Below are 17,646 nucleotides of genomic sequence, written 5' to 3' on the forward strand. Positions count from 1 at the left end.
AGGTCAGATTCTAAATCAAGCAAAGAACATCTTCCCAGGTTCACATTTCTCTCCTGCTTTTTAACACCCACACGAAGCTCCAAGGTTAAGGTTGGCTCGCCCTTCCTTGTAGGTAACTGCTAGGACAGAGGATTTACTATTTTATTGTCCCTAAGCTTGGTGCAGGATGTTCAATACCATTTTTATAGCAATGGCTTAGGATTTCCATTCTGTATCCAATATTCTTGCTGACATGTTCAATTGCAATGATATACTATTTTCTTCCCTTAAAAAATAACCCACAAGTGTTTCAATTATTAGCACAGTTGTGAAGATGGCACGAAGGGTGTAGCAGACGGCGGTAAGGCACATTATAACATATTCCAGTTTCAAAGCCAGATTTCTATTTCATGTAGATTTCTCTAAAGGCTTTATCGGTAGGTGAGCTGGTGGTGGGAGACCCTTGAGTGATCTACCTGGGTAAGGAGGCGTACTGTCTCTCCATCCCCTCAAAGCGGATGTTGTGTGCATTCCCATCTGGACCCTTTCCAGACACCTGTGGAGAGAAAAGTAATTAGAGATGAAGATCCATTATACACCCTAGTTACTGACAATGCATCGCAAAATTATAATCAGCGCACAAATGCTGCTGCTGCCTGCCAAAAATCAACCATGGAAAAAGCAAGCAAGAGCTCAGTATTGCTATAGGAATTGATGATCAAGCCACAAACATGGCATTTAACAACAAAGTCGCTTCTTTCAAAAAGGGTCATTGTCAAGCCGACTCCTTCCTGTCACCAAGCCAGGGATATTCTGTAGGCTGTGGGCCATTTTTTCCCCCCTTTTACATAGGCGTTAGTGTTTAGAACAGTTTTAGACTTACAGAAAAATTGAGAAGACAGTACAGAGTTCCCATTCACTCTGAACTCAGTTTCCCTATTACTAACATCTCACATTAGTATGATACAGATCTTAAAATTAATGAATCAATATTGATACATTATTGTTCACTAAAGCCCATAGTTGACTTGCAATTTTACTCAATGCCTTTCCTGGTCCGGGACGCTGTATTACATGTAGGTGTCAGGTCTCCTTAGACAGCTCTTGGCTGTGACAAGGACCATGTTTTTTGAAAGTATCTTCTTCAACCTTTCTTTACTAACAGGGGCTGATGACAAACAACTATCTCCTCCACAGCTCCCATGAAGCCCTTCCCTCCCCCAGATCTCACTTAGTTCTCTCCCTTAGCAACTACCACAGAGAAGTCATTTAACTCTTTTCTGTCTAGGGTTGGTCTTTATTATGTTTTCCCCCTTCCTATGTACTTTCTGTGTTCCCCTCTTGTCGGGTCTCCTCCTTCGACCTCTGAGGATCTGAAGAGCAGTGACTGGCCCCCAGGATGTTCTCGACAAAGTATGTTGGTTCTGTGAACGTGAAGACTTCATACATAGTGCTTCTGCGTCTATCCTACCAATTAGAACCAGGATGAAAACATACACGTATTTCAAAGTTCTTGTTGACTGATCAATCCATCACCTGTTCATGTCGATGTATGTGGTTTTGTGGATCACTTACGCGCTTGCTTTCGTGCTGGGCCAGCCCTCGCAGAGTGGGCCTGGAAAGGGTAAACAGAACACCTGGACCATTGTAATGGGGGAAGGGAGAGTTGGCTAGTAAACACAGAACGTAACAGTGTCAAGTCAGGAGGGGGGATTTTTCTAGGTGGTACTCGGCTTGCCAAGTTCTTTTCTTCCCACCAAAAGTTCTAGCTCTCTATAAAACCTCCATCCCAGCTTGGGTGGTGGGTGTAGGGAGGGTTTATTGTGGGGGGGGGGTTGCAAAGCAAATATACACACTCATTTAGAGTAAGAAAGGCTATGCCTGGTGTCAAAATTATTACAGGAGGCTCTTCAGAGTGTGTCCTGCAAAGCCTTTTTGTATTTCACCAATACATGGAACAGGAGTGGCTGGAGTTGTTTGAGAGGCCAACAGCCCAGTGAATTTCTCAGGGAAGGATAAAGACTGCACCTACAAACGTAGAGACGACTCCAGAGAGACTGAGAGTTCTCCGCATGAGGATAAAAGCCCTGATGTAAACCACCGTCCTTTCCAGGAAACATCAGGAACAAGGATGGCATCAGACAAGCTGGGGTTAAATAAATGGTACAGAAAAAAAAAGGGAAGGATACAATTATTGTCCTCAGCCTCGTCTATCTGAGCTTTGTTTTTAACCTGTTTTTCATGGAGGGAGAATTAGCATGAATACCAGAACTATGCTGAAGATTATTTAATTGTGATTGTTGGGAGCACATTATGCTTATGTATCCATAGTATGGCTCTAGACACTTACAAGTAACCTTTCTTCTTATGGCCACAAAACTCCAAGTTAATACTTTCAGCACTATTATCCAGAACTGGCCTGGCCTAGTGATGCAGTCAGCATTCTGGTGTCTCTAGGGGGCAGCACCCAAGTGCCTATCCTGATGAGCTACCAGTATATGAGATCATATAAAGCACAGGATGATCCTTATCTTAAGGAAGTTTCAGTCTTTTGGGGGAAAAGCAAACATCAGAAATGAAATAATTAAATAATGATGTAGGACAATGTATGATCCTGTGTCATTCAGGATGGTACTAACAGCACAGGTGACACCTGAAGGTGTCGGGAAAAAGCTTCACGGAAGTAGCAGAATGTAAGGCAAAGAAGGGTGGCGTGATTCTCTATCAAAAATGATTCTGTTCGAACATTAAAAAAAAAAGGGGAGGGGCACCTGGGTGGCTCAGTCAGTTGAGCGTCCGACTTTGGCTCAGGTCATGATCTCGCGGTTTGTGGGTTCGAGCCCTGCGTCGGGCTCTGTGCTAATGGCTCGGAGCCTGGAGCCTGCTTTGGATTCTGTGTCCCCCTCTCTCTCTGCCCCACCCCTGCTTGTGCTCTATCTCTCTTTCAAAAATGAATAAACATAAAATTTAAAAATGATTCTGTTTGTCACAAACAGAAAATGTACATATTTAATTATTATATTTATATAGTGTATATATTGTGTTTCCCTATTAACACGACAACCTCTTTAATGCAAGCATTGAATTAGTGACTACTGAGCAGCTACTGTATCCTGATGCCATGCTAGGCACTATATTCAAAGGAGTGAACAAGGGCTGGATTTCTTCATTGCTCTGAATATCGAGGAGACAGACCTGCAAACAATTACGGTACGATGAGATCACTGCTACAGTGTCAGTAGGAGAGAGGAGGCAGTAGGAGTCGGAAGAAACAGACACGAAAGTCCACCTGAGAGAGTTGAACACAGCTTCATTTGGGTGTTGAAGCTTCCTCTAAAATTTGAAGGCGCATGAGAAGTTTTTGTGGGGGAGAAGGCGTAGGAGTAGCAGGAGAAGGCATTCTAGGTAGAGGGAACAGAAACGAAACAACATGGAGTCATTTACAAAAGAAAAGCGCTCTGTTTTCAGGGAATGTCAAATTTTGGTAAAGGAAGAAACAGAACCTGTGAAGGAAGAGGAAAACCACACCACTACCACCGGAACTACTATTATGGCTATAACCATTATTGCCAATACCATAACTTTTTCTTAGGAGGCTTTATTTTTTTGAGAGCACTTGTAGGTTCACAGCGAAATTGAGAGAAAAAGTACAGAGGCCCTATCCCACTGTCTCCACATGCACAGCCTTCCCCAGTATCAACATCCCCCCATGTGGTACGTTTGTTGTAAGTGATGAAACTACATTGACATATCATTACCCAAAGCCCAGAGTTTATGTTAGGTTTCACTTTGGGGGTTGTACATTCTATGAGTTTGAACAAATGTATGGCATGTATACATCATTCTAGTATCATACAGAATATTTTCACTACCCTAAAAAATTCTCTATTCTCTGCTTGTTCATCCCTCCCTCTCCCCAAACCCATGGCAACCACTGGTCTTTTTATGATTTCCATAGTTTTGCCTTTTCCCGAACGTCACAGAGTTGGAATTTTACAGTATGTAGCCTTTTTATATTGTCTTCTTTCACCTAGTAATATGTATTTAAGTTCCATTCATGTCTTTTCATGCCTTGATGTCTCATCTCTTTTTAGGGCTAAATAGTATTCTATTGTCTGGATGTACCGCAGTTTATTTATCCATTCATCTCCTTAGAAGGACATCTTGGTGCTTTCCAAGTTTTGGCAATAATAAATAAAGCTACCGTAAACATTGTGCGCAGATTTTTGTGTGAAGATAAGTCTTCATTGCCCTTATGTAAATACCAAATACTGTGGCTGTTGGGTTGTATAGTCAGAGTACGTTCAGTTTGGTAAGAATCCGCTAAACCATCTTCCAAAGTGGCAGTGCCATTTTGTATTCCCACTAGTGACGAAGGAGAGTTCGTGTTGCTCCACACCCTCACCAGCAGTTGGGGTGGTCCGTGTTCCAGATTTTGGCCCTTCTAATGTGTGTGTAGTGGTATCTTACTGTTGTTTTAATTTATAGTTCTCTGATGACATATGATGTGGAGCATCTTTTCATATGCTTATTTGCCATCTGTATGTCTTCTCTGATGAGGTGTCTGCTAAGGTCTGTGGTCCATATCGAATTGGTTTGTTTATTTTCTTATTGTGGGGTTTCAAGAGTTCTTTGCATTTTTGGGTAATGGTCCTTCATGACATGTGTCTTTGGCAAACATTTTCTTCCAGTCTGTGGCTTATCTCTTCATTCTCTTGACAATGTTTATTGCAGAGCAGAAATTTATAGTTTTACTCAAATTTTAAATTTGCGTCGGTGATTCATGTTGAGTTAATTTTTGTAAAGGGTGCACGGTCTGTGTCTAGATTCATTTTTCTGCTTGTTGGATGTCTGGTTGTTCCAGCACCACTGGTTGAAAAGAGTATCTTTGCTCCATTGTGTTTATCTTCACACCTTTGTCAAAGACCCAAATAAATATTTATTTGGGTCTATTTCTGGGCTCTGTATTCTGTTTCATTGATCTATTTGTCTATTCTCTCACCAATACCACACTGTCTTAATTACTATAGTTCTATAGTAAGTCTTGAAGTTGGAGTGTCTGTCCTCCAACTTTGTACTCCTTCAAAATTATGTTCACTATTCTAGGTCTTCTAAACTTTAGAATCAGTTTGTGGAGATTCTTCAGAATCAAAAAAGCAACTTGTTAGGATTTTGGTAGGGAGCGCATTGAGTCTATAGATCAAGTTGGGAAGAACCGACATCTTGACAGTATTAAGTTTTCTTATCCATGAATATGAACTCTCTCTCCATTTATTTGTTTTTTCTTTGATCATTACCACAATTTAACACTTACTTGGTACTTATTGTTGGTCAACTAAAATGCTAAATGTTTTATTTTTATCAATCCATTCAATCTTCCTAAACCCCAATGGTTGTCCTGTTTTTCAAAGGAGACAACTAAGTAGTTGCTCAAGTCATATAGCTAGTGCATGGAAAATCTGAGACAAAGATCAGGTCTTTCTGATCCCAGAGTCCAAGTTCTAGAGATATAGACATGGACCCAATCTTGGAGGAGCTAATATGCCAAGGAACTTGGTTTTGCCCTTAGGTGATGGTGAAGCCATTGGCAATGGCTACTTGGTAAGTGATGGGACATATTTACAGGGTAGAAAGATTATTCTTGCCATAGTGTGGAGGTGCCAGTGATAGTTTGAGCCAGAGATGATAAAGGCCTAAACTAGGGGATATTCTGGGGTGCCTGGGTGGCTCAGTTGGTTAAATGTCTGACGGGCTCAGGTCATGATCTCACTGTTTGTGGGTTTGAGTCCCATGTTGGGCTCTGTGCTAATAGCTCAGAGCCTGGAGCCTGCTTCAGATTCTGTGTCTCCCTCTCTCTCTGTCCCTCCTCTGCTCGTGCTCTGTCTTCGTCTCTCAAGAATAAATAAATGTTAAACAAAATTTAAACTAGGGGATATTCAAAAGGATAAAGGCCTACACTTTGTTATAGCTTGGAGTTGATGAACTCACAAGTGTAGGTAGTGTGCTACATTGGGGGCAAGTCTTTTACTAACCCCACAAGGGCCTCTGGCCCAACGAGTGGAGTTTGATAGTAATTCTTGGCATAACTCACATGTGTCAGAACTTTAAGGAAAAATGAAAAAATATTTTAAATGGCCTGTATTTTCTTCTGCTTTTCTCCTTACTTCTTAACTGCTTGGGGCTTTCTGTTTTCAGAGCAACCTGGTGAATTCTGCTAAAAGGGAGCGCCCTCAGTGGGTATTATGGAGTGGATACTGGCCTGGGGAAGTTCCGCACATGCATGGCACCATTTCCCACGAGGATCCATTGGAGGTCATGCCTGATGTCTTATTCTACAGAGATCCTGAAGAGACTGAGAAGAAAGAGCAGGCTGCTGTTGAAAAGGCTGTGACCAAGCTGGAATTCTGGGGTGAATGGGTTGCTCCAGATCTTGAGTTCATTGCTACCCAACCTGAAGTTTCAGACTGGTCTGAAGGCACACAGGTGTTCTCTGTGCCTATTCAACAGTTCCCTACTGAAGACTGGACTGCTCAGCCCCCCACTGAAGCCTGGTCTACAGCTCCCACTATTCAGATCACTTAAATGAGTGGGGACAACTACGAAGTGGTCTTAAGCTGCTCTTCCACAAAGGCAAACAAAATGAAAGTCAGGTTGACAGGAAATAAAGTTCCTAAAAAGAAAAAAAGGATAAAGGCAAGGGAGTGATATAAGAATATTAGGGGGACAGGTTCCATAAGAGTGACTGAAGATTAACAGGAAGGGTGTGCCCGGAATAATGCACAATTTTCTGAGCTTAGCAACTACTTGGGTTTGGTAACCATCGCCAAGATGAGAATAAGGGAGGGACAGGTTTAGGGGCAAAGGTAGGGGTGAGAGTAGGGGATACTTAGATATATATTGAGCTTGACTTGGGACATCTGATGATGATGTCTGATAGGTAATTGAGTGTAAAAGTCTGCAATGTTGAAGCCTGGACTAGGGATGTAGCACTGGGAAACATTCAGCCTATGGATGGGTACCTGAAACCTTGGAAAAGAATTAGGATGCCCACGGGTAATACGTAGACAAAGAACAGAAGAAAAGACACGCAATGAGAACAGAGAAGAATACCCATAATAATCTTAGGAACACTACCATTTAAGGGGCAGGCAAACATGAGTTGAACCCAGGAGGAAATCTGAGGAGGTCTAAAACAGCAGTTGGTTGGGAAAAGAACTGGGAGAGAGTGTTATCATAGAAATCAAAAGAGAAGCATCTCACAAACAAGGGCGTGGTCCACAGTGTCCAAGGCAGTTGAGAACTTCAGCAAGGCAAGGTCTGTGGTCAGTATGGTGTGTTCGTGTGCTTTACCCAAACCCCCTTCCTTGCAGAGTATTACCCTGAATGACAGAGCTCAGAACTGCCTTTCCCAGAATGCCCTTGTAGTCAGTGTACTGGTATGATTTAAGCTGGGTCATGGAGGCAGTGGCCACACTTGCACCCTTTACTCTGACAAGAAGGAAGGTGTGCTAGGTTTTCCTTGGCAGTCTCAGCAAATGTGCCATTGCGAGTTCCTAGGGTGGAGTGCAGCTTTTATAGCCAGCATTGGAGATGGCAGCACTAGAGGTGGCTTTCTGATTGTGGCACTTTCCTAATTATGGTGGCTCCTGATACAGGCATTGTTATGTGGCTCTGGAGCCCAAAGCTTTCTTACAGAAGTGGCAACAGCTCCCTTGGTAGCCTGGTTCTGTAGCATGCCGTGAGAAATCATTCCTGAAAGGTTGGCCAAGATTCCGTATCTTTAACCATCCTTAAGAGTCTGCAAGCCCATTAGCAGGCTATCATAAATTTGTTCCTGCTTCAACTGGCTAGAGTGGATTTTGTTCTCTGTACCTGAACAGTGACTAACATAAGTTCCACAGAAGTGTATGTGGGAATTGGCAAGGAGATGGTGACTGGTACTTTGTTCAGAGTGATTTCGGTGGATCCATGGGGAGAGAAAGCAGGGCTCCATGGTGTTGAAAATCTTTATTGCTTTCCCCCCAAAAGCAAAAACAAAAACAAACACTGGTTGTACTGTCTTATGCTATCATGCTGAGGAAATAAGACTAATACTTTCAAGTAAATCAACATTTGTTAGTGTCTCCTAAGTGGAGTCATGTGCTACGTACTCTAAAACCTAGAGATGAGAAAAAGACCTCTCCCTGAGGGACGCAGTGTTAGTTAATGGAAATGATGGGAATAAATTTGTGTTCCATTATTTAAAAACCAGACTGAGCTGATTTTTCTCCCTAAATCATCCAAAGATGACCTCTGTTAGCATTTACAAACATATACATATTTTAATGGCATATGGTTCCCCCCCAACTATTTATTATTGACGTTTTCCTAGATATTTCACAAGCACAAATTTTAATAGGTATACAACATCCCACTTACAGGTAAATCATAATTTATCTAATCTCCTCCTGTAACTTGATCAACTTTTATGTCCTAATCAGAAATGATGGCAATCCAGATTATTGTGTTGGGTACAAAGACTCTTGCAAAGAGCTGTGAATTGAGGGTAGGAAACCGCAGATCAAGGATTGCCAAAGAGAAACTCATTATAAATTGTAGCTGGGTCCTTAGGAAGTCAGGCCACTTTAGGAAGTAGTGAGGGGAAAGAGAACAGGCACAGGCATTTGTGCTCAGTAAAACTCAGAAATGTTCCTGCTTCCAGCCTTATTAGGTAATTTCCCTCATCATAAAAAAATAAGGTCAGCGGCTTTGATCCAATTAGTTTTTTTTTTTTTTTAGAAGCCCTTTATCTCACTTGGTATCATGCAGGCTTTTTTTTTTTTTTTTTTTTTAATGTAATGACCTAAATATACTTCTGATAGAAATACTTTTGACTTAAGCCATCAGAGAAACCTAGTCTTTTCCAAAACAATGTAATGTGAGAACTTAGGCTTGGATTTGGGGCATATTTATCTTTCTCTGCTAATAAAGCTCAGGAAGAGAAACTTCAGAGAGCTTATTCAAAAACAACTTGAAAGGCTCACACTCGGTGTGCCTTATAGTGGTGATCCTCTTTGGCTGGATTATGACAGCCTATGACAGCCTATCAGGAGGGTCTGGTGTACGAGGAACGTTGAATTAAGATGCTTTTAGTCCATGGGAGTTCTCCCAATTTCATTCACTCAATGCCTGCTGCTGGCTGGGATGTTAAGAGCCTTGTTAAAATAAAGCTATTAGTCTTTTCTCTACAAAAGCAAGGAGCTTGCTGGTTACATTCAGGGTTCCTTAAATTAGTATGTATTTCTAGCCAGGCGTTGCTGGAGTCAGCAGTTTCATAAAGCAATATACTAAAGAGGCCATTTAACCCCCTATTTCTCCCATTTGCAGATTAATGGCAGAGGGGAAGACTTAATGCCCTTTCAAACATTTTTTAACAATTCATTACAAATAAAAGAATAAATCACACACGATTTTCTGCAAATGTCTGATGGTAAAAAGCGGAAACAATTCAAAATTAACATGTTTTCCAGTTCCCACAGGTTGGGACACATTTTGGCCAGTGTTGTAATTTATGTCCCTTAAGTCAATTTTCCTGGGGAAGTTTAAAAGCTGCTGTGATGGAAAGGCTGTGCAAAGTTGCAATACAGCTTACTCACCTATGCATAACATCCTCATTTTCCAATATGTCTTACTCAGATTCATTACACAAAAACGTGTCTCATGCTGCCAGACCCATCATAAGATTAAGATGCAAAGTATAAAAATTTAGATGCCATTTTAGGGAATACGCCTTTCATTTCAAGTTGGTAACGTGACAGATATTTTTGAGCAGTTTCCAGAAGCTTTCTTTTAATTACATTCCTCTTACTTAGCTATAGGTCTGGCTGGAAGATTTTTGAAGGAATCAACATGATGAAAATATCTAAAAAGTTATGAACTTGTCTTTGAGCATCTTCTAATACAAAGACACTCTGCTAAAACGCTACATGTTTGGAGCGAAACTCACCATACTTGATTTAAGCAAAAAGAAACTAATCAAAATAGGTTGTAAATGATTTCTCTTTGGCAATGTGGAGTATATTATGTTGGCGATATGTATTTAGAAATATGCTATCTGCAGAAGCAGAAGTACGCACACTCTTTCAAACCATTATTTCTGAAGTGTTTATTTTCTCTAATTTAATTTCAGTAATTTTGTCAAATAGCTGGGTATTCAGTTTATAGACTAGTTTAGAACATCTGCTAGTTTAGAAAATACAGCAAATAAAAATATTTTAAAAATAACTCTTGGGTAAGCCTTTTAACCATTTTGTTTCTATATTTTCCTCCCATGTAGAACACTGGAGTTAAAATAAATCCTTATAATCCCTTCTAACTTATGCACATTTATACAAGTTATCTTGCATATAGTTTCCACATTGTGTTAACCACGTACATCTCATTAATATGGTAACTATATGTCGGTACATAATTATTTTAAAGCTGAATGACAAAGATAGCGAAGTCATCTGCAGCATTGTAAAAGTATAACGCATTTATTGGGATCGCAGCATTAAGTCTTACGCTAGCATGACCCAAGGACTAGCCATCTGTACACGGGGCCATGGCATCTGATAACCTGAATTATCTCTCTTCTGATTGTCTTCAGAGAAAATAAAATCAGACATCTCCTGCCCAGCTCTGTTTGTGTCTGGGCCTAAGATACAGTTACCATAGAAACTATGATTATGGATACAATTTCACAAATTTGGCTTCATCCATCAGATGCACTTTGTATGTGTCTGTGTGTGCATGTGTGTGCACATGTGCATATGTGTCTTGCCAGTGAGCGTGAAGAGCAAACTCTGGCTCTACATCTTTAATTAAAGAGCCAGATACCATCTCATTTCCTTTCCCCATCTGTCTACCTACAAATGGAGATATTGCAACACTGGCTGAAATCTAAACTTTCACTTGAGAGAAGACAGTTTCTGATGAAAAGGATGAAAAGGTATCAGGAAAAGCATTCCCTAATAAAGCCATTTACCTGTCCTGTATTTTCCGGGAACGGAGGAAGCCGGAATTTAGTGGAGTCTCAGTTAGTTACATTAATCACCAGATGCTGGTGTCCAGTATTTATCGAATTTGGTTTTGAATTGCTTCTTGGATGTAATATGTGAGTTAATGATGCCTCTGCAGTTTTATTTTTATTATACTCTGTGACAGTCAGTGTTCTTTACTCATTCTAAAAGAAAAAAGTTGACCCTCAAAATATGCCAAATCTTAAAATGATGTAAGTTTGTTCACATTATTTCTTATGAGTTCATACTATCTCTTTCAACTAATAAGTCTTATAAAGGATATTCATTGACAACAGCTCCCTAGTATACTTAAAATACACTTGCATTTATACAGACTAAACAGCATAAACATATGTAAAATTTCAAGCTTTTCGGTGGCCAGCTTCCAGTCACTCCCATTACTAGAAATAAATGAGTAGAAAGAAATGACTTTCTGCAATACTGTGCAGTCAGTATCATGAGCTATAATCAGTGCTATCATTTCCATCTCTGCCTCACTTACACACGAGGAAAGTAGAGTTCGGAGACCATTAAAGCAACATGCCAAAGGTTCATACCTTTGGCAAGGCCAACGTCTGAACTCAGTCTCACCGCCAATGTCACCTCATATGTTGACAGTGATCATTCTAGTTGCTGCTGCTCTATTTCCTAAACAAAGAACGGAGGTATAAGACTTGAACTTCACATGAGCTTATGGTGGCAGTGGGAGGGGGTATGTGAAATGATGACCATCTTCAGGCATTTTGCGTGGGCTCACGGTCTTCGCAATCTCACTGAATTCCAATTACCTGGCGATAGTTATTTCATATAGCTGGAGGCATTGATGGGTGCCTGTATGTTAACGTTTGGTACACCAAAAGTCATTTTTGGTAAAATACTGTTTTAGAAACAATAACAGTCTACATAACGTACAGTTTTTTTTTCCAATATTCATGCATGGTGTCAGTCTACTAATTTGGTTTACACAAGGCGAACTTCATCGGAGTTAGGACAATATCTGTTCTCTGAGCCATTACATTCTCAAGGCCTGGCTTATCACCTTGTTCATTAATATTTACCGAGTCAATAAAGCAGAAGTGTCACACATCTACTCAGTGGCACTTAACAGAAAGAATCAGCTAACACAATGGCTAGCTATCTCTTTGAACGTGACCTGTTAAGCAGCACAACACAGATCCCCAAAATATTTTAAAGGAAGTTTTATGACATCTGTCCTATGGTTAAGTCTTATTAAGACTGCCATTCTCAAGCTCTTTTGTTTACATAGTTCTGAGTTTTCCCTTTCCCTTAAAAATAATTTTTAAAACTTACATCCTAACAATTTAGATTTAAACTTGGATCTGGTGTATAAATCAAAACCATTAGGAACCTTAATTATATAATTGTTTAGAGTGGGGGAAGATTCCCATAAGCTGAAAATAATAGTAGAGTAGAAGAACCTTACATGGTAGCATAGGTTACTGGGTCCCCTGGGCATAGCTACCGTTGACCTGAATAGCTTCTTCAATGTGGAACCACCTACTGGAATTACAAAGTAACCAGACCCATGCCACTGTCAATGCTGAAATCACACACCCAACAGCTTTAAATTTATATTAACCAAGTTATTTTGCAACGGGCTATTGTATCGGCCGGCCGAGTTCAAGTTCTAGGAAGGTGAATGACGACAAGAGGAGGAGAAAAAAAGAATTAAATGAATGACATTCTGAAAATTGATGTTCTTGTGTCAAAACTTGGTTTGAAAAACCAAAGCAACCCCCCACGCCCATTTAGTGATTTTCTATTAACTAGCAGATAAAAGTTTCAGTAACCTGTAGCAACCTAACTTTCCGGCTTTACTTCATCCCTCCCCGGATGTTCAATGACTTGAGCCCCGTGGGTATTTTATGGATGCTGAACATACGCTTTTGGGCCTGTGCCCAAATGCTCACTCCTGGAAGTTTTGGTAACTCTTCCTGTGGTTAGGTCAGTGCCCTGCACATGTCAAGTGCTCAATAAATGCTTATTATGTGAATGCATAAAGCAAAGCAACAGATGTTGCTCTGAATGGTCGTATTTACTGCTGTGAAGGGACAAGAAAAGGTGAAAGTAGGAGTGGATAAGAAAAACATTCTGTAGAAGGTGGTGAGAACATCAAAATGGTGGAAAAGAGAGAAGAAGGGAGCCTTGAAAAAGGGGTGTAGAGAAAGAGAAATAAAAACCCTGAGAAACAGAGAAATGTTGCACAAGAGAAAGGGAACTATGGAGTGAAAATAAGCTACATTATTGCAATCTCTTCTAATTCATAGCATACAGGTAATTCCTGTCCTAAGTATCTCTCCATTAATCAAACTATTGGATCATTCAGAACACTCCATTCCTTTCCAGGCTGGTAATACAACTTTGCTCCTCTGATTAGATGTATATATATATAGCATATTGCTTTCAAAGTCTTTAAAATATGATTTTTTTAAAGTCAACATTGAGAGTTGGATTTGATATAATCATTTAATTGGGCATCAATTCATCTACACAGCGCTCATTACTGAATTCTTCAATTTCACCAACGACATTTACTTCCAAATTATCTTTTACCTAGAAGCTGGAAGTCCAAGTGCTGTGAAAACTTTGCCAAATAAAAAGCTTTTAGGTTTCTAATGCTGGCTGGACACAAACCCGTGGAAGAGTGCTGAAGAATAATGTGTGCTTGCCAACTGCCAAATATGATTGCTTTTCGCATAATTAATGTCATTCTTGCTGTTCGAGTACCATTCCCATCCTCTAATAATTTCCATTAATAGAGGAAGTTTCTGCAATAATTTTTGCATCCTGAACAACCACCGTGGCTTCTGTAGACCTTTTAATCAAAATAATGGCAATAAGTGAAAAGGGGATGGTTAGAGATATTACTATAACCCTGGGTTGCATTTGCTTCGTCATTGTTTTCAATCTCCAAAAACTGTCCAAATAGCTCATCGTGTTATTATGTCAATTAGACCTTGGTGCTTGGATTTCAATAGCACTGAACTATATGAATTTATACCGTGAAGAGAAAAGTGTATAAAGTGAGTATATTGGGCAATCCATCTACCAAAAAAAAAAAAATTGTTAAAAGAGAGTATTTTTTACAAAGCCACAACCAAAGATGAGCAGACGCAAATATCAGCTCGAGTCCTGTGAAATATGATAATTGTATAATACTTCTGGCTGAAGCTTCCAGTAGCGGAAGTGGTAGACCAGCTGCAAATCATACCCCTAAACCCGCCAATTCACACTGTTTTTTATTATGATGTTGCAAAATCAAGAACTCTGCTCAGGCTATAAAATGACGCAAATATAGGGGCACCTGGGTGGCTCAGTCGGTTAAGCGTCCGACTTCGGCTCAGGTCATGATGTCGCAGTTCATGGGTTCAAGCCCCGCGTGGGGCTCTGTGTTGACAGCTCAAAGCCTGGAACCTGCTTCATATTCTGTGTCTCCCTCTCTCTTTGTCCCTCCTCTGCTCATGCTCTGTCGCGCGCGCTCTCTCCCTCTCAAGAATAAACATTTAAAAAAATTAAAAAAAATAAAATTACGCAAATATACAAAGAGCAACAACAACAATCAGCTCATTTCTTCTACCAGCCAAGAAAGGGGCGTGGCGAAACGGCACAGCGGCAGTCCCATTCCAGGGAGGGGCAGCGGGCAGTGGTTAGCTCGGCTTCTAAAAACCCTCTCCCGGAATTACCCTCTAAGCTGAATACTGGTATTTCAATGAGGAAAGTTTGGATACAAGGAGACCGGTGCCGAGAGTCTCCCCTCTGTTCATGAGCAGCTTTGCAAATAGGGAGTCTACATCAAAGCCTCCCTCTTCTCTGCCTGAGAAGCTTTGAAAACACTTCACCTGAGTCACATCTAACCTTCCTTCGGCCTTCTCTGTGAAGTCCACCCAGTGGAGATCTCATGACGCCACTTGAGCAGGAAGCACTTACTCTGTGCAGTGGCCTGGGGGAGAGGGTGCGTTCATTTTTGGAGACCGTGTTCAGTGATCTCGATCAAAGCTTGCGAGCCGGGTACCTACATTACTGAGGAGATAGTACAGAAACAGTGCTTGTGCATGGGTTTTAATAGCCGTTGTTAAAATCCCAAACAGCTGGTCATCAATTGTAGCAGCTGTGCTTCCACTTGGTGAAAAATCTGGTGGGGACGTAGGGGAGGACAGGGCCGGGAGCAAGGGCTGGCTTGGGGGCCTGGACGCATGGGCACGCATCCATGCGCCTGGCAGGGTGTGCACATGCTTACTCTAGAGGCTGACCCCTAAGGGGTCAATACCAATTTTCAGACTATCTGTCCTGTCTCTAAAAGGTGCTGTCTAGGGGTGCCTGGGTGGCTCAGTCGGTTGAGCGTCCGACTTCGGCTCAGGTCATGATCTCGCACTTCGTGAGTTCCAGCCCCGCGTCGGGCTCTGTGCTGACAGCTCAGAGCCTGGAGCCTGCTTCGGACTCTGTGTCTCCCTCTCTCTCTGACCCTCCCCCATTCATGTTCTGTCTCTCTCTGTCTCAAAAAATAAATAAACGTTAAAAAAAAATCTTTAAAAAAAAAGGTGCTGTCTAGATCTTACATACACATAGGAGGAACTATATGTCATCACATACTATATTCATAAAGGATTTTGCAATGATCCAAGTCTGTTCTCATACATCTGACTCATCCGTGCCACTACCCTGACCAGGAAAAGGGCAGGTGTTGTACATTCCTTGTTAAGACAGCACACCCGGTCCCAGGTCCCTCCGTTCTAACTGGAAACTGACTTGTGGGAGGAGTTTCTAGTTGGACACTGAGAGGCGTGGTCTCTGGCCTGCGCACTGGGCGAGCACCTACTCCAAACCAGACTGGCTGTGCTTTAATCTCATCACCTACCCACAGCGTAACCTTGCGCCACCTCATTAGCCTCATTTATCATGACTGATGTGGTTAATAATAGTACCTACTAATGGTTGTTATGAGGATTAAATGGCACGATGCATCAAATTACCCAGTAGGTATCATACATACACAGTGTCCTTATATGTTCAATAAATCTTAGTTGTTGCTAATGTTGCTGGAGTTACATCTGAATCGGATCTTTCTTTTGGTAAGGAAAACACCTGGAGAGAATTTTTTCCCTGACCTTTAGCTTTTATTTCTATGAACCTCTGACCAGCCGTGGCTAAGCCCATGGAAGCTTCTTCAGTGATACTATTCCAAAAACAGTCCTGGGAGAGAGAGTGAAGAAAGAAAAAAAGAAGGGGGTTGGGGAGGGAGAGAGACGAAGAGAGAGAGAGAGAAGAGAGAAAAAGAGAGGGAGAGAGAAAGAGAATTCTTACTTTCTCTCATAAGACTCTGTTTTCTGAGCTTTTTATACACAGGATGAGTGGATGGAATGATGTGACATTTATCAGATGATAGATATATGCATATGTCTCTGTGTGTACGTATGCGTATATATGTGTGATGTATGTATATAAATATGGACTTATGCAGACACATACACATACGTACACAGTCTTCTTAATGCTGTTCATAGAAACTACTCAATGACTAGAATAAAGTTTAAATTACCGAACATGTCATCCAAATCCACAGTCTACTGTCGTCATCATCATTGTCATTCTTCTCCTCATCTTTGCAGCCCTATTTTCTTTCACCCTGCGTGCCCTGTAGGCACCTTCCCAACCACTGGTCCTTCACTGATCCCCATGCACTTGCACACTTTCTTATCCTGGCTCAGCCCTTCCTTTGCCCTTCCCATCACCACCCTGGGAAACTCTCCAGAACTCTCACTTCCTATTTTCTGAGAGCCTAAAGTATAGCCTTTAAATAATTAGAGTGTTATCTTATAATGATCTTGTATAATAATATGTATTAACACTTGCTGTCCAGCACATATCTCATGCTCAATAAATGCTGAATGATTAAAAGAGCGAATCATTTAAATGAAAAAAATCATCTTGAAGGTGAGATGGAACATAGTCGAGCAGAGAGACACATAATCCTGAAATACCCAAAGAAAACAAACTTGAATTAACCTAGCTGGCCTACCTCAAGAGGCTATTCACAACTCAATATAGCGCTCCGATTCATGGAGAACATTAATTCTACAGCATGGAGGGCGGTCAAGACACAATCTTCATTGCGATTCAGCCATTCAACAGTACAGATGTGAAGTGTGCATTTTCTCACAACATTATTAAACTGTTTGCGATCACACATAAATACCAGGGACCTGGTGTGTGACTCTGATTGACTGAGTAGGGAGAGAATAACAGCTGGGTCCCCTCCCAGGGCAGAAGGGGCTCTGTGCACAGGTAGGAAGTGAGTCTGCTTTCACCTGCTGACCTCAGCCACTCTGTGAGAAGTCCTACCACAGTCTTTTGATGACTTTTCCTAAATGAGTGCAATCCCAGATTTAGAGCCACGCTGTGGTGGGAGACCCCAGATGCATTTCTTCCGGAGAAGCAAAGATTCAGAGTCTGAAGGGAAGCATCATGTAGCAGGAGGTCAGCAGACAGGAGAAAGAAAAAGAAACAAAACAGAAACCAACACCCAATATGATTCTTTCTAGGCAAAGAAACAAAGTCCCAACTTTGGCAGCTAAGCAATGGAAATGCTAGTTGAGTGCCATTTAGGTGA

At 41.2% G+C, this 17,646-nt stretch overlaps 1 protein-coding gene and 1 pseudogene across 4 annotated transcripts in view; one reads left to right on the forward strand and one right to left on the reverse strand.

Annotated features, from left to right (window-relative positions):
• The window catches only part of PARD3B (par-3 family cell polarity regulator beta), a 1,011,734-nt gene that overhangs the window by 57,425 nt on the left and 936,663 nt on the right, over positions 1 to 17,646 (reverse strand). For all 4 annotated transcript variants that reach the window (XM_047084837.1, XM_047084838.1, XM_047084839.1 and 1 more), the window contains one exon: positions 456 to 535. In XM_047084837.1, the coding sequence (XP_046940793.1) occupies positions 456 to 535 (80 nt within the window). The remainder of the gene's footprint in view (positions 1 to 455; positions 536 to 17,646) is intronic.
• On the forward strand, positions 5,931 to 6,067 carry LOC124516801 (uncharacterized; annotated as a pseudogene).

Source organism: Lynx rufus, unplaced genomic scaffold (assembly GCF_022079265.1).
Source record: "Lynx rufus isolate CCGP_SWC_20201006 ecotype Redwood Valley unplaced genomic scaffold, mLynRuf1.p SCAF_2, whole genome shotgun sequence".
NCBI classification, from domain to species: Eukaryota; Metazoa; Chordata; class Mammalia; order Carnivora; family Felidae; genus Lynx; species Lynx rufus.